The sequence below is a fragment of the Arvicola amphibius genome, chromosome 13 (assembly GCF_903992535.2).
Source record: "Arvicola amphibius chromosome 13, mArvAmp1.2, whole genome shotgun sequence".
In the NCBI taxonomy this organism is placed as follows: domain Eukaryota; kingdom Metazoa; phylum Chordata; class Mammalia; order Rodentia; family Cricetidae; genus Arvicola; species Arvicola amphibius.
The window spans coordinates 65,587,983-65,610,999 of NC_052059.1; the positions used below are offsets into that span (position 1 = coordinate 65,587,983).

At 42.8% G+C, this 23,017-nt stretch overlaps 1 protein-coding gene across 2 annotated transcripts; it reads left to right on the top strand.

Annotated features, from left to right (window-relative positions):
- Nucleotides 1–386: 386 nt before the first annotated feature.
- Gmfb (glia maturation factor beta) lies at nt 387–13,901 on the top strand. 2 transcript variants are annotated; one of them, XM_038309983.1, is made up of 7 exons: nt 387–537; nt 5,562–5,658; nt 7,050–7,099; nt 7,582–7,631; nt 8,182–8,267; nt 8,866–8,939; nt 10,189–13,901. In XM_038309983.1, exons 1-7 carry the CDS (start codon nt 535–537, stop codon nt 10,258–10,260), a joined length of 432 nt encoding a protein of 143 aa, XP_038165911.1. In that variant the 5' UTR covers nt 387–534; the 3' UTR covers nt 10,261–13,901. The 2 variants fall into 2 exon arrangements, with proteins under 2 accessions (XP_038165911.1, XP_038165912.1); XM_038309984.1 differs by having other exon boundaries at nt 8,185–8,267.
- The last annotated feature ends 9,116 nt before the right edge of the window (nt 13,902–23,017 follow it).

The window sequence follows — 23,017 nt, forward strand, 5'->3', positions numbered from 1 at the left end:
CACCGATCACCATTTATTCAGTATATGAATTCTAGTTGGAAAAAAAATGTGAGCAAATTCTGGAAAGCAGGCAGGTTCAGGAACGGCGCTCTGGGATAGGTGGAAGGATGGAAACCGTGCCTACGATTGAAAAGCATTAAATCTGGAAGTAAGCTGTTATCAACAGGCACATTTAGCACTAAAATCGTTGACTCGGGTTTGTCATCATGAAATTTCTGCCATTGAGACTTGTAGAAAATTTAAAGGTGCCAAGAACCTGCGCCTCGAGGGTGGGCTCATTCCATGGTAACTGGGAGGGCGGAACAAAACATACTTCCTTAAGAAGCACTGGAAACGCTAGCGCACGCGTTCTGCTGAATTTTGGGCCTCGCCTCCCGCCGTCCGCAGTCACGTGCGGACCGCAGCAGCCGCGTAGCTAGGTGGGGGAGGCTGAGCCGGGCGCCAGCCAAGGCAGGAAGGGAGGTGGCTGCCGAGCCATTCTTAAAGGGGCCCGAGAGATCCTGCAGCGACGGGCCGCTGACGGCCGGAAGGAAAATGGTGAGTGGCGCGGAGGGCGGCACCGCGGGCCAGGGCGGGCTCGCGGGCCCTTCCCGACTTCCAGCGGCGTCCGGGACGACACCCCCGCCGCGGGCCGCCGGTTAGAACGTGGCCTCCGTGGACAGGGGTCTGGCCCTTGTGGTCCCCGCGGCGGGACGGGCAGGACCCGAGGGGCGGCGTTGGCGGCGAGCGCTTGGGTTCCGATGGCATTCTGCCCTCGCCCAGGCTTCTTTCTGCTTGCATCCCTCAGTTTCCCGCTGTATAGAACCCGATTCCTGCATTCCTCAAGTCGAGGCCATTGGAACCCATGTGACCGGAGGTTCTATGGTTTCGCCTGTAAGCAACTGTCAGAGATTTAGTTTTGCTATGTCTGGGTCTGTGGCTTTAGTTCTCCTTGACGATGGACCCCAAGCGTAAAGATAAAAGTGGAAAATTAAGTCAGTTACCATCAAGGATCTTCTGGATCCTTCCCAACGTGCTTTTTAAAATACTTGGGTCAAGTTCCATGGAAACAGCAACAGAAGAACACTGTTGTTTTCTGTAACTCCTCTCTTGGGAACCACTTCCATCTAGCTGCTAGCCGCTAGCGGGTCTTGTCGTGGTCATTGAACCCAGGAAAGTCGTGGGTTTTCATCATTACGACCTTTAAACCACATTCCAGGGTGCTGACACTCCTCTTAGAAGCATTCCTTTCGCCATGCTTCTCCCTAAGCTTCTGGGATTCAGAACTCCTGACCTTTCCTCCTCCTCCTGCTGATGCATGCATCTGTTTTCCTTGGATTCCTGTCTCCATTTCCTGGACTGTGCTCATAAGAACCCTAGCTAGGCTCCATCCTGAAGCTTCATTTTCTGTTGTATTTCCTTTTGCTGAATTCCTCCCTCCGGTTACCGCCTACTTTGAGTTGACCTATGAGTTCCTATCTCTGACCTTACTTCTGAGATCCAACCAGAAGTGATATTCCACTTTTTGGTTAATATACTCAGGAAACAAAGCTGGGCGGTGATGGCGTATGCCTTTAATCCCAGCACTCGGGAGGCAGAGGTAGAGGGATCTCTGTGAGTTCGAGGCCAGCCTGGTCTACAAGAGGTAGTTCCAGAATAAACTCCAAAGCTACAGAGAAACGCTGAAAAACAAAACAAAACAAATATACTCAGGAAACACTTCACCACACAGATACCACAGAGGCTCTTGAGTCCTAGTCCCCCTGCCTCCACATCTGATCTTCATTCAGCCATAATTCTGTAACTTGACTAAAGGTGCCATTTGTGTCTGTTCCACAAGCCAGAAGTCTAGAAGTTGTCTTTGTAAGCCTTTATTTCCTCCATATTGAATCTAGCCCAATTCCTATGTAGTGACTAAGGGAAAGAGCTATAGCTGCCAGGCTACCTGGTTGCTTCCCGGGTCCACTACCTGTATGTCTTAGATTTGCTTGTAGCCTTTCTGAGCCTTAACATTTCCTGCTAAATGGGGATGGTGTTAGTGTAGGTGATATGGTGTGGAGCACAAACCAGGAATCAGCCTTGTGCTCCAAACACAGTAACTTAACTGATGTTCCTCAGTTGTTTTCTTCTGCTGATTTCAGCCTCAGCCACTTGCCATCTCTTATCCGAAATGGTAACTGGTGCTGCTGTGTTCTTCCTGGCTCTCTGGCTGTTTGCTGCATATCAAAACAAATATGATCTTATCAGAATTCAAATATGGCCGTGTTTGCGTTCCCCATAATACTTAAAGCGTGTTGACAGCTTCGATTTGCCATGGAATAGATATCTGAGTGCCTCCAGGCCATAGCCTTGGTCCTCGCTCCTGTTGATCGTGGGCAGCTGAGTCACACTATGGTCTCATGATTTGGGCTGCTATGCTCACTTCAGTCACTCTAGATGGCTTTTCCTGTGACTGTGGTGTTCTTCACCACCGTCACTTCTCAAAGCGCCTGTGCTTCTCCGTGCTAGCATCTATCATAGGGACCAGTCTACAAATTTTTGCCTGGTCTTTTTGATATAGGTCTCTTCTCTACTAGACTATCATGTAAGCTAGCACTTACCACTTTCATTTATTGAGTGCACCAGTAAAAGGAACATTTACTACCTAGATTTGTCTCTATAGCCATGTACTCATTCTTAACCACTTCCAAATGTAAACATGAGTAAGTCCATTCTCTTCTCTCCCCGCCCTTTCCTTTTTAGAAGAGACAGTTGATCCTCCTGCCTCAGCCTCTAAGTGCTGAAACGACAGACATGTGCCACCACTCCTGGTTTCTGAGTCTTTCTTGTAGAATGGGGTCTTGTGGCTTTGGGAAGGGAGAAACACACTGAATTACACAAATTAAATTAAAGCATGTTTTCATCTTTTTCACCGTGCTGGGGGTCACATGAGGCAAGTAGCTACCAAATCGAGTTACACATTGAACGTGTTTTCATGGGTTCCTGGCCCTGTGATGTCACGCTTATACTTGTGGCTCTCATTATTAGAGCTGAAAGGTAAGACTCATATGTCAAATTGGTTTTGTCTAAATAAAAATCACAAGTTTTTATTAACGTCATTATATTTTTGATCAAAGAAGATTGAATCTTAGCTTCAGAAGTTCCCTATGACTTAGCATCTCTCTAAAAACAGGTAGAAGACTAAACATATATCCCAGCAGTGGATTTGTTGGCTAGTGCCCTTGGCTGGCATATACTTCCTGATTGATTGTGTAATTGCACATTCTATGACACACGTCACAGCTTACTGATATCAGAGTTCAGAATTTTAAGGACAGTTAAAGTGATAGCTATTTCCTGCTTTAGTGGGCGCTGTCTTTAGTCCAACAGAGGATCAAGCACCCAGGCTTCCATTACTTTTTTTTTCAAACTTAAGATTGGAAGCCTTGGTGCTTTGAGGTTCTGATGAGTATTGTCCAGATTTTCCTGATGAGGAAGGGGAAACTCATATGAAAAGTCCAAAGTAAGTGAACTTTTTGCAGCTTGACTCAAACCAACTGTAAAAACTGTAAAACAGTGAGGGATTTGGGCATTAGTTGGGTGGTGGAGACTAGGATTCAGGGAGGGGTTTTCAAGCAGAACGACTACAATGTTTGTTTCTCATGACACATGATGTCTTCAAGTGGCGAATAGTACAGTGTTTCCAGGTGAATGACCTGTAGCCTTTGGGTGAGACTGTCCACTGGGCTTAGTGGTGTCCTGTGGGCCACGAATGCAGTGGCAGTGGTTGGAGCCGAATGATTAATGCATAGGGTTTCACTGTTCTGTTCTCCACATGGTGTGCTTTGCAGGACTCTGTAGCTCCAACCTTTCCCAGACTCAGAGATCTTCCTGCTTCTTCTCTCTAGTGCTGGCATAAAAGGTGTCCACCATCACGTCTGGCTGATTTTGCAGTTTTACCACTATAAGCATCACAGCATGGCATGGTGGCACACACTTGCAATATCTATACTACTGGAGGGGCTAAAGCAAGGAGGATCACAAGTTTGAGCCAGCTTGGGGTGGGGGGCGGAATCCTGTCAAATACCAGTCAGCTGAGGGCTGGTTTGATGGGTGAGTATTTAAAGTAATTACTGTATAAACACAGGATCTGAGTTTGAAGCACTGGAACTATGAAAAGCCATAATCTCAGTGATCCAACAGCCAGGTGGGAGGCAGAGGCAGGAGAATGCACAGAAGCTCACTGGCTAGCTAACCTTTTCACATAGTATGCAGAGGGATCCTGTTTCAGATAGTGGAAGGCTAAGACTAGTACCCAAAGTCATCCTCTGACCACCACGTGTACATTGTGACACATGTATGCCCAAATTCACATAAATGGATGTATGTGCACATAGAATTTCTATCTGTGCACCTGAAGACAAAGCCAGCTAACTAAAAAACAAAACAGCTAGCTGGATGTCATAGCCATGCCCTATAATGCTAGCATTTAGGACACTGAGGCAAGAGGGTTGTAAGTTCAAGGTCAGCCTGGGCTACTTACCAAGATTCACAAACAGAACAAAACAAAAAGCAAAAACAGAGCTAAATAAAAATATAAAACTATTTCTGTCCCCTTGTTTGTGGTGATAAATTGCACCACTAAAAGAAGAAAGCATTTGATGATTTCTGGGGAAGATGTTATTATTTCTTCATGCTCTCTAAGCATTTCTTTTGGCTTTTATATTTATTTCATCTGCTTTTGCTTTTGTACATTTGTTCCTCTTTTACAAGGAAATAGATTATTGAGTATACTACAAGGGGGATCGGACTGAGCAGTCACCAGAGTATTGCCTGTCTTTTTGTACATTCTTTTGTTGTTTTTTAAAGACAGGGTTTCTTTTTGTAGCCCTGGCTGTCCTGGAACTTGCTCTGTAAACTAGGCTGGCCTCGAACTCAGAGATCTACCTGCCTCTGTCTCCTGAGTGCTGGGATTAAAGGTGTGCACCACCACTTCCCAGCTAAAGATTTATTTATGTATGTATTTTACATGCATGAGTGCTCTCTCTTCATGCCAACTAGAAGAGACACCAGATCTCATTACAGATGGTTGTGAGTCACCAGTGTGGGTGCTGAGAACTGAACCCAGAACCTCTAGAAGAGTAGCCAGTGCTCTTAACTGCTGAGCCATCTCTCCAGCTCTACTTTTGTACATTCTTAGTTGCTAATTTTATATCTTTGTAGTCAACTAAGATATAAATTGTTCATTTTTACTGTTAGGTTTGTTTTTTATTTTCTTCATAATTGTGAAACTCCAAAAAGTAAAATGATTTTCCTGTTCTTGCCATGCAGTGTGAAATCCTGTGCTTGCTTCTCTGACGCAGCTGATGGTCCTTCACTTTATGTTTCTGCCCTACCTCCCACTTCACAGAAAATGCTTCTTAGTATGTGCTTGGTTTTTGAAATATTTATTAACCAAACAGGATTAAAGTGAAGCTCACACTAGAGATGAATAGATATGACTAATTCATGTAGATCCAAAAGTCAGTAGATCTGAAAGTTCTTTAACGCGCACAAATATTGAAGTCATGGCATTTTAAGTGTATGTATCCTCTCTCTTGTAGAGTGAGTCTTTGGTGGTTTGTGATGTTGCTGAAGATTTAGTGGAAAAGCTGAGAAAGTTTCGTTTTCGAAAAGAAACCCACAATGCTGCCATTATAAGTAAGCTGAAGTTGCCTCGAAACTCTATGATGTGGTTTGTGTTCTCCTGCAGTTCCTTTGACTGTGCCGAGCCTTTAGAAAGTAACAGTTCTCCCATCCGCTGTACTTGTCACTGCCACCTCTGCAAGTTAAGAACGTGCTCGTGCTTCCTCCCTCCCACCCCCCAGGTCACTGCCAACTCCGCTCAGGAGAAGCTGGTTGTCTTGGTCCCTTAGGAATGAGGTCCCCATTTGTAGTGACTTTTGTCTTTCTCAGGGGGCTAACATTCACACCCAAATGGTAAAGTTCAGCATCGGCCTTCTAACTGTACATTACATTTGTGGAGAGGGCTTTTCCTGTTTTCATAGCTAATACTTTGTGGGCAATGATTTAGGTGAAGGAAGGTTGAGGGACTGAAGGTGTGAAAGTATAGACCTGGCCTAACAGATCCATCAGGCAGGCGGTGTTACGTCAGCTGGTGACACCTTATGAATTTTGATTCTGTTATAAATAAATACTATCATGTGGTCTTATGGTTCTTTTGTTTATTATTTTTGCTGTATGAGTGCTCTACATGTATGTCTGCATGCCAGAAGAGGGCATCAGACCCCATTATAGGTGGTTGTGAGCCACCATGTGGTTGCTGGGAGACTGGGAATTGAACTCAGGACTTCCGGAAGAGCAGCCAGTGCTCTTAACCGCTGAACCATCTCTTCAGTCCCTTTTTATGTTTTTTTTTTTAATGGCCATATGGTTCTTAATAGGGAAAATGTAATAGTGCTGTTTACCCCAACAGATGAGGCTGTTTGAAGTCACACTGTATGTCCATAGGATTTAATGTGAATTCAGTACAAACTCCAACATAGTTTATTCTTTACACAGATAAACAAGAATAAAGGCATAGGTGACCTAAGTTTACTTTGATTTGGGTTTGAATTATATCATTTATATTTGAATATATTTGAACAGAGGTGGGATTGGTAATTCACTTCCTTAGACTAATGACCATATGCCATGAAATTATAATGTTGGAGAAGATGAGGTCTTGGGGTTTCTCTCTTCTGAGCCGTGGCCAGCTCTTCTTTGGCAATTCTAACCATGTTGCACATAGAGTCTTGGTCAGAGTTACTCTTCCAAGCCTCTTTTTATTTCGAAAGATACTCTGGAGTCATGAAGTTCTCCATCCATGTGAGGAGTTGATAAGAGTCTAAATAATAAATAAGCAAGTTCCGTGTTGGGAATTGTACCCGGAAGTAGAAAAGCTGATACCTCATGTATTTATGCTGTGTTTCTTGATGTCTTAGTTATAGGTGCTCCCCTCCCTCCATCCAGACTAGAGCTGCATGGGTTGCATGGGCTGGGTACTCTAGGTCACCTGGAGTCACGCTTTACTTACACTGTTTTCCTTATAGTGAAGATTGACAAAGATAAACGCCTGGTGGTCCTGGATGAGGAGCTTGAGGTTTGTTCAATGTGCTAAATACAATTTTTATAGTTAAGCCATTACTGTTGTCTAAACAATGCCATGTTTGTTACGTGTACTAAAACACGTTCTGGACCTCCTTAAATATGTGCTAATTATGCATGAAAAGCATGGGCTAACTATTGGTTCCACATTGTCTTGCTGATTTAACTGCCTTCTGTAAAGCACCAGTGAGATCCAGCATGGTAAGTAGGAGCTGGCGGTCTGTACCGAGCTGTGCACAGAGTGCTGTCAAACTAAAGCCGGCCACTGGAGGGGTTAGAGGAGTTGCTGTTTCCTCTGCGGGTGTTTCCCGACAGTGGAACATGAGCACAGTAGGAACACTGTCCTTTAGCCCCGTGTTTTGTTAATAGAAATGCTTTTGTGATGTGATAGCGAATTCCTAGCTCTTAGCAGATTGGGTGCTCCGGGGATCTTTGGGTAAGGACATGCTTCAAAGTTTCTTTTCTCCGTGCTGCCAGGGCATCTCCCCAGATGAACTTAAAGATGAACTGCCTGAGCGGCAACCTCGATATCCTTTTCTGAGTGGTTTGGGACAATTTTTGTTAGTCATCAGGATTTTGTTTATGAACCCATTTGTTCAGCTTTCAACAGATATATTTTATATGGCCTGCAAAGAGAATGGGAGGACTGTTGGGGGAGGAAGAGGATGGTGAGGGGAGACGGAGGACAGCTGTGAGCAGAGGACTAAATAAAAGACTGAGACCCGCTGGTGTATTGTGCTGACTAAGACGCTAAAAAACACCAAGGCCACAGCCCAGTTACAATACCTACGTGTGTCGTAGACACGGACAAGGAAAGTTGATACATTTAGATTTTGTTTTAAAAAATTTTCTTTAATGTGCACATAGTTAAAACTGATAAAGAAAAATTAAAGCTGGACTTTTATCAAGTTTCTTTTTGAGAGGCTGCATGATTTTATAATTTGTCCCTGGGGTCTGTTTTGTAGACTGATATCAAAAGTGTGGTGTTAGATTGAATGAATAAGGCCATTCTCTAGCTCCGGGTGTTGATGGTTGCTTGTCTTAGAGCAGGGGCTTTAGTTTCTTTAACTTGAGAAAAACCTTCATTGTGTATAGTTATAAATACCAGCATGACGACGGGAGAGTCTCTTACCCTCTGTGCTTCATTTTCTCCAGCCCCGTTGGTAAGTCACTTTCTTTAATAATGTCTACTTGGCTTTGATCCAATTGAACCGCCTTTTGCTATGTATAAAAATGAAGTTGTTGAGTAGCCTAAACTGAGGTCGGTTGATGTGTGTGTTTGTGCACACACCTTATACACTCTAGAGCTGGTACCATAAAGTGTTGTCTCTCAGGATGCACTTATCTCTGCCGGTTAATTCCTAGAAGTGTAATTGCTGAGTTCAGTCATACATTCTCATGATTCAGAAATATAATGGCACCTTTTAGAATCAGAAGTATATATTTTAGTCTTGTTAAGTATGTGATCTTTGTGCGGCTGTGGTACTACGCGTATGTTTATCTTTGTAAAAGGAGGTACGAGGGATCTGCCTGTAATCTTGAAGATGGTCCTTGTACTATCATAGTTAAAATAGTGCTGAATAAAGTTTTTAAGTGTCCACTGGAGACCTAGACCCATTTTAACCTTGAGTTGTCTGTCTTTGTGTAGACAGTATGCATGGAAGAATTACAGTGTAGCCATATACATTTAGATCAAAGCTTCTGTAAACTTAGTAACCAGATCTTTGTGAAAGACCTTTGTTTCTGTGCTGTGTCTTTCAGGGTGCAAGCCTGAGCAGCAGATGATGTACGCAGGGAGTAAGAACAAGCTGGTCCAGACTGCTGAGCTGACCAAGGTAGTGTCTGTGCCCGACATGCCTCCTATAGCGAACAGCACAACTAGGCAGCAACTGCAAACGGATTCTCGCTAGCTGAAGACCTGTGACTAATGTGCTGCATAGAATAAAACTTTGTACTAGGAGGAAGAGAACCATAGTAATCTTTGAATCAAAATGTGTTTTTAAAATAATTTGATTTTTAAAAAGGTAACTTTCAAAATGTGAGTAGCTTCACATAGTGGTATATGCCTGTAAACCCAGCACTGGGGGTTCAAGGCTACTTTGGGCCACATAATGAGATTATCCTAAAAGAAGAAGGAGAAAAGCAAAGAAAGGTCATGGTAACCGCAAAGCTATTAGGTCTTTGCTACTGTCTGCACCATAATGTACTAGACCTGACATGCAGTCTGCACATGACTCTTACAGCTGCTGGCATCTCGCTCTGTACAGGTGTTGGGATTGACGGTCATCAGCAGACTCATTGGATAATGCGACTTAGCACCAAGCCTCATAATCTTGAGTTTGATCCCTAGAACACGCATGGTAGAAATAGAGAACCAACTTCTGCAAGTTCTTCTCTGGCCTCCATACACATACTATGCCTCATATGTGCACACATGTGCTTGCACACACACACACACAAGTGTCAGTAAAGGTAGAAAGAAAAGCAGGATCAGAAGATGAATGACCTGTTCAGGGTTGTGTGTTAGTTAGAGCTAAGATTCCGATTTACATCTGGTTCTAGATCCCATCTGTTTGCTGTAACTTCACCTCCCTCTAGCCTTGTGCTCCCTGGGCTGAATTCCGATTTCTGCTGGAGAACTGTAGCTTTGGACTTTAGTGTAGCCTCATCAAATTAGTCAACAGCTGGTGTTAGCATCTGATACTCAGACTGTGAAAGCGTGGCCTTATGTTTCTTCAGCTCCTTGCTGGGTTGATTTTTAGATATGTATGCTTGGCTGTCTTTTCTAATGGACAAGGTTTACAGAATTACTCTTTGAGCATGTATGTACTGGTTTAGAATTTGTGGTTCTAAGAGTGCAGGTTTTATGCCATCTTGATCGCTATACTTTAGTAACTTAAGTATTTAGCACTTAAAGGAGTTAAATATTGCTGAGAAGGCACATCTGATTTACTCAGATTAAGTCATTGTCATGACCAATATGAAGGAAACGGAACGTGGTATTTAATACTCAGTGCAATGTAGGGTTTGGTTTTTAGAGGAATGGACTGTGACTTCAGTTTGTTTGTTTTTTCCTTCCTTAAGGTATTTGAAATAAGAAACACCGAAGACCTAACTGAAGAATGGCTACGTGAGAAACTTGGGTTTTTCCACTAGTGCGAACTTCTGTGTTTCTAAAGTATTTATGTATTAACCTGACCATACTGGAACCAGACATAAATAGTTAATTTATGCCTCAGAATGCACTGTTACTTACAGTTTGTTTCCTGCAGTAAAGAAAACTTCTTCATTTGTGCAGTTTGAACAAAGGGGAAATCATCTTCATAGTAATGGAACTTTGTGATGTGTGGCCTTGTGTTTGTCATTGTTAGCTGGACACTTTTCTCCAGGGGTGATGTGCACCCTCGTGACTAATTTCTGTGACTTATGGTTCAGGATGTACTGTTTGCAGACACTAGAGGAAGGTGGGTATTAGGCTGCGGTAGACAGCAGGTCCTCCTTTGCCCACCCTGGGCACGGGCAGTCTGTAAGTGCAAACAGCACTCCATCACTTGTCACGCCGTCCAGGTTCCTCTGGGCTAAAGTCTCAACCTGGCCGGTTCTGAGCCAAGAGCAGTGATTTAGTAGAACCTCTGTTGCACTTACCTTAAGTTTTCCTTCTCTCCTGGTTTCATGTAGCTTTGTAATCAAGCGTAGAAACTATATCAATCACTCATTCTTAAGGTCTGTGAGTTGGGTTTTATGGTAGAGTTAGGATTATTAGGTTTTCTTCTTATGAGAAATAGAATCCTAGTCTTAGAAACTGGTGAGTTATGTAATCAAGGGCTTCATTCCTGATTATGTCACTAATAGGGAACTTAGAATGTGGCTTGGTAACACTATAAAGCGCCTCCTAATGTCTTGTGAGCACCGTTTTAAATATGTTAATACTGTGCCTTTGATTTGTCAGCATTACCATTAGTTTAAGACTTCTACACTGCCAGTATTCTAAATTTGGCAAAATTAATACTTTTTTAAAAGGCTCAAGTAAAACAATTTTCTAATATGTATAACTGAAGTTTGTAATAAAACCAACTTGTTATTTTTAAAATTCCAACTATCTGCCCAAAGTCATGAATATGTGGTAGGTGAGAATTATGATTTGTGGTATAATTACTATTAGTTTTGTGCCATATGTAAGCATTACTTAAAATGTTGGTCATAGTTAATAGCAACATATCAATTTATTCTAAATGTCAGAAGAAATTCTATTATGGACAAAGCCAGTCATGTTAGATGGTAGCACCATTGTTAGGAAGCAAGACTTCTAATCTACTTGCAGTTATTACATTACACTTAAGAAAACATGTAAGAAACTGATGAATGGTTATTTGATTTAAAGAGAAAAGTAGAGAGACTATAGAGGCTGATCAAATTCTTATATTAAGAAGGTAATCATTTTGAGCTGGGCAGTAGTAATGCACATGCCTTTAATTCTAACACTTGGGAGGCAGAGGCAGGCGGATCTCTGAGGTCGAGGCCAACCTGGTCCACAGAGCTAGTTCCAAAACAACCAGGGTACACAGAGAAGCCCTATCTCAAAAAATCAAAACAAAAAACAAAAACAAAACCCTAGCAAAAGCATTTTTACGTTGGTGCAGTTCATTGCATACTTTTTGTCTTGCTTAGGGTTCTGTGCCAGCTTTACTGGAGGAAAGGTAGTTGGACTTTCACAGTGGAATGGCATGTGTTGTGGTCCCAGCTGTGTGCTCATTAACCTGTATGTCAGGAAGCAATTGCAAGTGCTAAAGGAGGTGTTTGCATTGGCTCATGAATGGAAAAGGTCCTTTATTTCGGTTTCCAGAGAATGAGAAAAGTTCACCCAAGAAGTTTGAGATACTATGCAGGTTTTTTGTTATGGCTAGAGAATAGCTTGCTTATAATCCTACAGAAAGCAAATAAGATCCAAGTAGAGAGTGACTTTAATGTTTTTGAATGAAGCAAATAAGGTTTTGTGTCAGCTGGCTGCGTAAGTGTGCTGCTGAGAGCAGTGCCACAGGCGTGCACATTTTAACACGGTGCCTTCTTCTGGCTTGCACATTTAACTTAGTTTTGGAAATCTTGAGGTCTTCCATCAGGTCGAGGGCACTGGCCTGCCGTGCACAGGACTCTCCAGTCTCCAGCAGCAGCACCGCGGCTGCCAGCAGCTTGCTTCTTGAGCTTTTCCAGCCCTTCCCAGTAAGTGTGCCTTTTGGAAGGCAGCACATTGGATTGGGTCATCAAAAGAACATTTTTATTCTACCTGTCCTTAACGCAGGTTTGTAAGTCCAATGCTTCAAAGTATTCCTCAAATATTTATGTACATTTCCATTTAGCTAAAATTTACATTCTTTTAAAGTATTTTTATTACTTTTCTACCTTTCCATAAAGAGTATGTCCCAATTCCATAATTCCAGCTTTTTTTACACTCCATGTCTTTCTGAAACAACCATTCCTACTCAGCCTTAAATCTTAATTTTTCCTTTTTGGAAGCCACTCTTTCTAGGAACCTCTTTCGTTTTCTAAGTCAGCATTGGTTCAGAAATTTCTGATCTTCTCTAAATTGTGCATAACATCTAATGTCAGAGCCAACTAAGAATTACAAGGTATATTTCATACAGTCTTTGTGATAACATGGGTGATGTATGAAGAAAGGTATTCTCAGGTTACTGTGCTGAAATTCCAAAATGTCTGAGTTTTGAACAGTAATCACTTTGTTCTGATATTGAAGCAGTTATGTTAGGGAAAAGCTGTTTGACTGTTTTGTTTAGTTGACTTCTACACTCTGTTGGAATTGTCTATCTGAAGAGTTTACTGGATGCCTAGTGCAGTTAAACGTTCTCTTGTGTGAGGGGTGTTACTGGATTGTTTGTCATTCGAAATAATTTGTAGCAAATGTGTGTGAGCATTTCCCCTCCCTTTTTGTCTCCTATTTTCAGGAGCCAAACTTAGCCATAAACTTAGCCATAAACTGTATCCTGTCTGACACTTTCACTAATGGGTTTCCAGTTAGAGGAGTTTATTGCCAAATTAAACTTGGCTCTTATCCCACCCAGACAGAAACTAAGGAAGGTGCACATAAGAAATGTTTGGACACTTGTAAACTCGTGTGAGGGCATCAGTCTGTATATGGACTAGTGAATAGATATTTTCATAAGGGTTGAAATGCCAATATTTGGGAAGTAGAGAGTAGAGTATATTCTATCAGTTCTATTGCGTGTTAATATGGTTGTATTCCTTATTTGTTCTCTAGACTGATAATACTGGAATCCGTAAAGTTTGAGCCTTTACAACTTATGTGAAGAAATGTTGTGAACATTTCTAGATGAATCTTATTTTGTATTTCTGGAAGAATGTAAATAATCTCCCAGGCCTCTTCGTGCTGATGGTTCCAAGGCAAATGTTTGCCAGGCCATTGACATTTCAGATCAGTGAGCATATTCCTGCAATGTTTAAAACAGTTACACTAAGCCTGTGATAGAAACAGTTTCTTGCTTTTTAGAATATAAATACTTGAATATTGTTTGAGATCACCAACATGCCAGGGCAAGTCCCATTGATTTTGATGGTCCAATATAATCTCATTCAGGAGACTTAAAACATTAGTGGTTTAGTCTTGTGGGTTTTCACAGCTCTCGTGACTGTTTAAGAAAACCAACAACTGGCACTCCTCCTTCAGCTGTGTTCAGTCTCTGCTAGTTCATACCGCATGTTTATTTTGGAGTCTTTGGTAAGCATGGTGCTTGTATTGGTTTAAATAAAATGCTAACATGAAAGGACATCTAGTGTTTCGTTCTTCACCTGCCTTCTACCACCTCCTGTGAGTTTCTGTGAGTCACATGCCCATTTAGCAGTTTGCTTTATTGGGGAAAACCAAATAACAATAATAACAAAAAACAGGAATCCTTGGGCAACTTGATGGAATGAGAACATAATGACGTGGGACTTTCTAAAACTCAGTCTGATGCAGAAATGATGGATTTGTAAGAAATATCAGTGAATAGCAGTGGAGGCAGAAGGAGCCATTCCAGATGCTGAGCCTGGCCTTGAAAGGGAGATTAGGAGTTAGGAGGTCAGTGTGCCCCTAAGCAAACCTGTTGTTGTTTATACTTGTGTACTTGTCCTGCCTAAGGGACTGTGCTGCAGGGTTTAGCCGTGGGTGTCTTTGAGAACGGATCCATGCAGATCCCTAATAGCTCTGTAGTTACCAGTACTGTTTGTCATTAAATCTGTTAATAGTCACAGTTTGTTTGGGTTATGAAAGGAGTAATTAATGCTTTCCTTTAAGAACCTCAGAAGGAAACCTGACCACAGCCAGGAAACATTTTTCTTATTTCTCAAATCTGGTCATTTAGCTACTCAAAGAGCCATTTTTTAAAAATTATTTCACTAAAAATATGCCTTCCCCCCCCCCAAAAAAAATCCTTGTTGGTTTTCAGCAGCAAAAAGTATCTCAGGTCCCCACACTAGCCAAGAGTGGTTTTCACGTGGACATTCCTTGAGTGGACACTGCATCCTAGTGCATTGTATTTTTAGCTATACCAAGGATCACTTAATTGGAAGATCTAATGCTGAGCACGGTGGAGTCTGTTCTTACCTAGACATCTGTCTCGGTCTGTTGTGTGGTGGTGTGTCAGAATCCCTAAGGCTATATATCTTTTTTTTTTTTTTTGGTTTTTCGTGATAGGGTTTCTCTGCAGCTTTAGAGCCTGTCCTGGAACTAGCTCTTGTAGACCAGGCTGGTCTCGAACTCACAGAGATCCGCCTGCCTCTGCCTCCCGAGTGCTGGGATTAAAGGCGTGCGCCACCACCGCCCGGCAAGGCTATATCATTTATGAAGTACACAAGTTGTTTCGGAGACTCCAAAGGGCCCCTTGCTGCATCCTAACATGTAGAAGGTAGAAAGGGTCCACACTGCTCCCTGTGTTCCTTCTGTACTGACCATTACTTCATTCATGAGGCCCGACGGCCCTGCCTCATAATCATAAGCCTGCTGCTCTGGCTTCTTAAGTTTTCTGGGTTTGGTTTGGTTTGGTTTTGGGGGCGGTTGGAAGGTTCCAGAAAGGGTTTCTTTGTGTAGCCCTGGCTGTCTTGAAACTCTGTAGACCAGGCTGGCCTCAAACTCAGAGTCTCTGGCCTCTGCCTCATGAGTGCTTGGATTAGAGGCATGTTCCACCATTGCCCAGCTACATGTAAATTTTCAAAACATGAATTTTAGGGACCATGTCAGATGACAACAGCAGCTAGGTACAGATACTCGTTCGCTCAAAGATGATCTCTGCACTGTTTCTTCCTCTGCACCTGTGTGTTCTCACCCCTCCTCCATCCCCAGCACACACTCTGCTTCCAGCCCCAGCTGACGCCCAAAGGCATCTTCTGTTGTATCGCCCAGCGGGTAGCAAATAACGGGCTGGGTCAACCATTAAAATAAACAGCCAGCTGTGGAAGCTGAATGTGAGGGTGCTGTTTAGGGAGACGGCATGTGCAACCCCCAGAGGCCAGCCTGGTCTACAGAGTTCCAGGACAGCCAGGGATACACAGAAAAACCCTGTCTTGAACCCCCCCCCCCCCCCCCCCCCAAACAAAACAAAGCAAAAAGAAAAAAAAAAAAACAGAAAACTTGCAAAAGCAGCAATCACCAGTGAAAGCAGGGCCTTTAAGCAAAAGCCTCAGCACAGAATAAAGCAGCAGGCTTTGAATCCTGCTAAGCAGGGAGCTCCAAATTAAAGAGCTACATTTGGGTTTCCACTCCAAGAGCCTCTTTTGATCCAGGGCCACTCTTCAGTCCCTTCTTCTTGAGGCCTAGATGGCCATGTTTTCTAGATACTCTGCATGTCTATTAGCAGAAAACCTCAATTTCTACAGTCAACATGAGCAAATGTTTGCTTGTATACAGAAGTGTAAATAGAAGTTTCTCTGTCCTGCAGCCATTTTTTAAATAATCACTCAGAGGTTTAACACTAATTACAAAATGCTTGGCCAAATAGCTCAGACTTACTGCTAACTAGCTCTTACATTTAAATTAACCCATTTCTATTAATCTATGTTTTGCCTCGTGGCTGTGGCTTTTACCGGTCCACTGGCATTGGGCGGCTGGCTTGGTCTGTCTCCACTCTGCCCTTCTTTCTCGCTGTATTCAGTTTGGCTTCCCTGCCTAGCTATATTCTGCCTTGCATAGGCCAGAGCAGCTTTTTTATGGAGCAATGGGGGTAAAACATTCATAGCATTCAGAAGGGAATCCCACAGCACAGAAGTGCCGAACTACAAGACCAGCTCTAGGGCACCTGCCACTGTGGTCTGGATTCACACTCAGCCCTGCTTACACATCGGCCCTGTATCTCAGCTTCCTGAGTGACTGACACTCATGCTTCCCCCACCTGCCCAAACAGTGACCTTCAAAAGCCACCTCGAAGGTCTTTGAAACCACAAAATGCTGTCTGTTGAACTAAAGGGCTCTTAAAAAAACATCAACGAATAAGCAAAAGGAAGAAAAACTCCTCAATCAAAGAAGTTCATAGTGACATTTTGGCTATATTTTCTCTGTCTCTGAACATACATATTTTCTTTCTCAGGCCCCTTAGCTTCTCTAGTGACTCATTCTGAATTATACTTGCTTTTTTCAGGTAATAAGATTTCCAGTCTATTGTTAATTTGTTTTCTTTTAAACTTCCTCTTTTGCCCTCCCTACCACTCCACTTCACCTTCAAATATGCATAATGTTGAACCAGAAATATCTGTGCCATACTGGCATCCTGCCTAATGCTTCAGTACTAACCGTCTCTGGTTCCTCTGCGATGGGGGAAGACCAGTGCAACAGAAAACAAGCTCACTAGCCTCCCTAGCTCTGTATGGCAGTCGTCTAAAGTTGCCTTCCGAGTGCCAGGGTCAAGTGCTTCTTCTCTGAGGTGCTTTTAGTTAGCTTCCTCCTCTCCCCCAGTTGGGGGCCTCAGGTTTTGTGGTTTGATTATGGTTTCTGTGGCTGGTGGTTTTGCAGCTATTTGCCTTTGCTGGCTTGTTGGTGGTCGTCGGTCTTTTGATGCTAGGCACCTTGCTTTTCCAGCCTCAGGTCTTGTCTGGTCCTGTTCACTCCCTCTGTCATGGGTCACCTCCCAGCTCTGGCCTCTCTATGTCTCTTATCTCATTTTGCCTGTTCTCCTAATCTGCACACTGTCTTCCTTTCCCATCCAGACACTCCCGCGGCTGGCTTTTCTGTTCCCAGCGGTCCCTACAGCTGTCCTTCACGGTCCTTTCCCTGCTCATACATCCCCATCATCACATCATGTCTTGTCATGTGTGTTATTCTCCACACACCACTTCCTTCCCGCTGATACATTTTTTTTAATATTTATTTATTTATTATGTATACAATATTCTGTCTGTGTGTATGCCTGCAGGCCAGAAGAGGGCACCAGATCTCATTACAGATGGCTGTGAGCCACCATGTGGTTGCTGGGAATTGAACTCAGGACCTTTGGAAGAGCAGGCAATGCTCTTAACCACTGAGCCATCTCTCCAGCCCCCTGATACATTTTTATAACTTAGCAGATTGAGGTCTCTCAATTGAAATAGTATGAGAACTTTTTGTTGCTATTTTATTATAAAATAACAAAATAACTGATTCAGACCCACTTTGATACATTTTTTGAAAGAAATTATAATTTAACACTCCTGTATATTTTAACCCTCACCTGGAGAACTTAGTAAGTCTCTGATTGCTGGTGCTAGGTATGCAATTTGGAATTGAATGGTATAGAACATTGGTTCTCAACCTATGAGGGGGCATGGCCCCTTTCGAAAGGGGTCAAACAACCTGTTCACAGGGGTTGCCTCTCAGATATCCTGCATATTGGATATTTATACTGCAGTTCATAACACTAGCAAAATTGCAGTTATGCAGTAGCAATAAAAATCATTTTATGGGTCAGGCAGTGATGGAGCACACCTTTAATTCCAGCACTCAGGAGGCAGAGGTAGGTGGCTGTCTGTGAGTATGAGGCTAACCTGGTCTACAGAGGTAATTTCAGGACAGCCAGAGCTACACAGAGAAACCCTGTTTTGAAAAACCTAGATAGACAGCAGACAGACAGACAGACAGACAGACAGACAGACAGACAAATTTATGGTTGGGGTCACAACTTGAGGAACTCTGTTGAAGGGTTGAGGATCACTGCTAGAAGGCGCAGGATAACTTGGATAATTTACATTTCTAACAACTGCCCAGGTGGAGGGACCACATCAGCTTAATCTTTAAAGTTTTATTTTATTCATCGAAAGGTGTACTTGCTTGAGGTTTTATGCTTATCCAAATCTTTTTTTACATTTTTGGTATAAACTAGATGCAGGCTTGATTTTTTACAGTAATGCACAATCATGATTAACAGTACTATGAATATTTATATACCTATAGATATTTCCCATTAAACCTGTTTTTCTTCTTTAGAGAAGAAATCTCCAGACAAAACCTGGGTGACTTAATGGTAGATCTTTGTGCAGTTTTCTAGAGAGAAGCTTCTAAATAGTGTGTGTTCTGTCTGTTTTTTATTTTTAGTTTTTTGAAACAGGGTTTCATGTTTCGCTCTGGCTGTCCTGGAACTCGCTCTGTAGACCAGGCTGGTCTCGAACTCACGGAGATCCGCCTGCCTCTACTTCCAAGGTGGTGGGATTAAAGGCATGCGCACCACCGCCTGGCCAAATGGCACAGTCCTTTTATTTTTTTTTCTGAGCCATACATTTTTTTCCACTCTCCCACCTTCCTCCCCTCTCCCCTTCTACCCTCTTCCGTGATCCCCACTCTCCCAATTTACTCAGGAGGTCTTATCTTTTTCATCTCCCTATGTAGAGATATTTTATTTATATTGATACAACAGGAAGTGTTGATAAGCATGTAGTGATATCCTTGCTCTGTGGTAAGCTGAGTAGGAGCTGTACCTATCAGGGTTCTCCAGAGAAACAGATTCAGCAAGAAACACGTGTGTGTATGTACTCTCAGTGTACATGCACATACACACAGAATCATCTCTTAGGGTTCACAGGGGATTGGTGCCAGCATCCCTCCTTGGGTACCAGAGTCTTTGGCTGTTTGGTTCCCCTAAGGAAGATGATACAGTATTTATACATGACCTATGAACGTCCTTCTGTATATAGACACCTGTAGGTTACTCCTGATACCTCATGTGATGTAAATTCTATGTAAATAGTTGTTATGCTGTAGCACCTGCATTATGGGATGGTATGTGAGCCAGGAACTAGGCTAGAGACTTAAAAACACGCACACAGAGACATGGGGATACGGGTCTTCTGTGATACAAGAATGTCAGCTTTATTGTGCTCCAGAGAAGCTTATATAGGGACCCTTAACTGATAGCCACACCCCAGCTCTTAGGATTTCCAGCTGCAAAACCCACCAGAATTCACTCCCCTGCCATCAGGAACTCATAAGGGTCTCGTGCTTAGAGCAGCTGCAGGGCACAGGAGAACAAATTGTTTTGTTCACTCCAGCAGGCAAAGGGTCTGAAGTAGGCAAAGAAAGTCAAGTGGCCAAGGGTCTGCAGTCCCCAGATTATACTGCATTGTTTAGGGAATAATAGCAAAAATACTATTCTATTGTCTTAGTTAGGATTTCTATTGCTGTGAAGAGACACCATGACCATGCCAACTCTTGTAAAGGAGAACATTTAATTGGGCTGGCTTAGAGTTCAGTGGTTCAGTCTATTATCATCCTGGCTTAACACGGTGGCATGCAGGCAGACATGGTGCTGGAGAGGTAGCTGAGCGTCCTACATCTTGCTTGGGTAACAATCTCGGTAACTCACTCGGGTTCATTTCCAACGCTGATGTTGGGCAGCCCACAACTGTTGGAGGAGGCCACTAGTTAGTTCCTGGTTGTTTAGTCCTGAAATAATCACACAGAAACTGTATTATTTAAATCACTGCTTGGCCCATTAGCTCTAGCTTCTTATTGGCTAATACGTATATCTTAATTTAACCCATTTCTATTAATCTGTGTATTGTTATGTGACTGTGGCTTACTGGCTAAAGCACGTCTGACTCTGGTGGTGGCTCCATGGCTTCTCTCTGACTCTGCCCTTCTTTTTCCCAACATACATTCTAGCTTTCCCTGCCATAGGCTCAAAGCAGTTCTTTATTCATTAACCAATAAAAGCAACACATAGACAGAAGGACCTCCCACACCTCACAACCTTGGTAACTCATTCAGGTTCAGTTCCAGCACAGACATTGGGTGGCCCACAACCTTGGTTCAGTTTCAACGCTGATGTCAGGTGACCTACAACCTTTTAACTCCAGGAACCAGAGGCCTCAGACCCACATATAAAATAGGAATAATAAGCCTTTTTTTTTTTTTTTTTTTTTTTTTTGGTTTTTCGAGACAAGGTTTCTCTGTGTAGCTTTGGTGCCTGTCCTGGGAACTAGCTCAGGCTAGCCTCACAGAGATCCACTTGTCTCTGCTTCCAAAAAATAATAAATCTTAAAGAAAGAACAGAAAGAAAAAAGATTATTAAGGTTAAAGTTTTGGAGATTTCCTATAGACTGCTGAGGCTGTGGATTATATTATTTTAAAGTGTGTTGCCTTTGTTGATGCTGCATTTGTTTAACTCTGTGACGCTGTGATTCTTTGCCTGTCTAAAACACCCAATGGTCTAATAAAGCACTGAATGGCCAATAGTGAGGCAGGAGCAAGGATAGGCGGGGCTGGGAGGCAGAGAGAATAAGTAGGAGGAGAAATCTAGGAAGACCTAGCGAGCAAAGAAAGAACAAGGAGGGGATGCTAGTCCAGTCACCCAGCCAGCCGTGGAGTAAGAGTGAAAGTAAGGTACACAGAAGTAAGAAAAGGGAAAAGCCCAGAGGCAAAAGGTAGTCAGGATCATTTAAGAAAAGCTGATAAACAAGCCAAGCTAAGGTCAGGCATTCACAACTAAAAGTAAACCTCCATGTGTGATTTATCTGGGAGCTGGGTCAGGTGGGCCCCTCAGAAAGCCAAAATGTAAAACATCACACAACACTTCACCCTGCCTTTATCATCTCATTTAATAAATGGAATTAGAATTGGTGACTTTTTTTGTTCATATTCCACCCCCACTCTTCTCTGGTGCTCGTGTGTGTGTGTGTGTGTGTGTGTGTGTGTGTGTGTGAGAGAGAGAGAGAGAGAGACAGAGAGACAGAGACAGACAGAGACAGAGAGAGACACAGAGAGACAGAGACAGAGACAGAGACAGAGAGAGATAAAGAGAGAGTCTTCTTGTACCCCTAGACCTGGGAATTGGGCCTCACACATCTGTCTGTGTTCTCCCACCAAGCTGCATCCCCACTTCATCGTCCAGTCTCTTGACAGAGGCAGACTTCTATCTGAGATCCCCAGAGGTTGCCAGTGTGGTCTGGTCAGAAGGAACATTCGTGCTTACTTGTAAAACCCTGTATGTAAGTCTGTAATGGCTTCCAGACCAGTTCCCAATGAGAGGGATGAAGTAGATTTCTTATACTAAATTTAGTGAGATTTTTGCAGACAGATTTTGTTGCCCTGTTGAAATGGCATTGCCATGCTCTATGATCAGACTTTAATAATAACTTTATTAAAATATAATTCACATGGGCTAGAAAGATGGCACAACAGTTAAGAGTGCTTGGTTCGTAGCTGTGCAGTGGGGCTCAATCCTTTATTCTAGCACTTGGGACACAGACACAGATGTGGTATGGGACAGTTGTCTATATTCTGTCAATCATGTTTTAAATAAATGCTGACTGGCCGGTAGCCAGGCAGAAAGTATAGGCAGGAAAACCAGACAGGAAGTAGAGGTGGGGCAATGAGAACAGGAGGATTCTGGGAAGAAGGAAGCTCTTTCAGCAGTCCTGCCCAGACCACGGAAGAATCAGGATGTGACCTGCCCTGCTGAAAAAGGTACTAAGGCATGTGGCTAACATAGTCAAGAATGATGGGTTAATATAAGCTACAAGAGCTAATAAGAAGCCTGAGCCAATGGGTCAATCAGTTTATCATTAATATAGACTCTCTGTGTAATTTCTTTGGGACTTGCCGGCTGTGGGAACTGGGAAGGATGGAAACTCCAACAAGCCTGGTCCTCATGTTACATAGGTGGATCTCTGTGAGTTCAAGGTAAGCATGGTTTACAGAGTGAGTTTAAGGTGAGCCTGGTTTACAGAGTGAGTTCGAGGACAGCCAGAGTTACACAGAGAAACCCTGTGTGACCAGACACTTAAAAGAAATTCCACACTAGCTCAGACTTGAGAAATAGTTATTTATTTAGGGGTAAACTTACAAATCAGAATCCTCTGCTTGACTTGTTGAATCACGCAATCCAAAATGAGCAGCCAGAAGAAAGGAGCAAGGGGAAGGAGAAAAGGGATGGACACAGATTTTTCATCCGTGTATATAGTATAAGAGGCCACATCCCAGTAGGTGGGAACTTACAAGCTGCAGGTCTTCCTACAGCACCTCCCCCTTTTGTTTAAATAAGAGAGTTCTAAGCCTAATACAAAATTATATACAATCAGAACAAATATCCTATTCTAACTAGCTTAAGTCTTGTATAATAAATAACTTGGCCAAGTCATGAGAGGAAAGTAACTACAATTATCTAGTCTTCAACCCCATTGAAGATTCGAGAAGGGAAATAATATTACTTAAGTAAGTAGGAAGTGCAATCAAGCAACTTCCAAAATGTGCAACAAATGACAGAGACAATTGGCTACCTGGATAACCACCCAAAGTCTCATTTGCAACATTGAAGCAACCAACTTTGGCTAAGCCTATAATAACTGACAGACCATTTTCAAAGGCAAGAAAAAATTTTCAAAACTGTCTTACCCTGTCTTGGCAGGATTTGACAGCCCTGATTAACCATTTCCAGATACTATATAT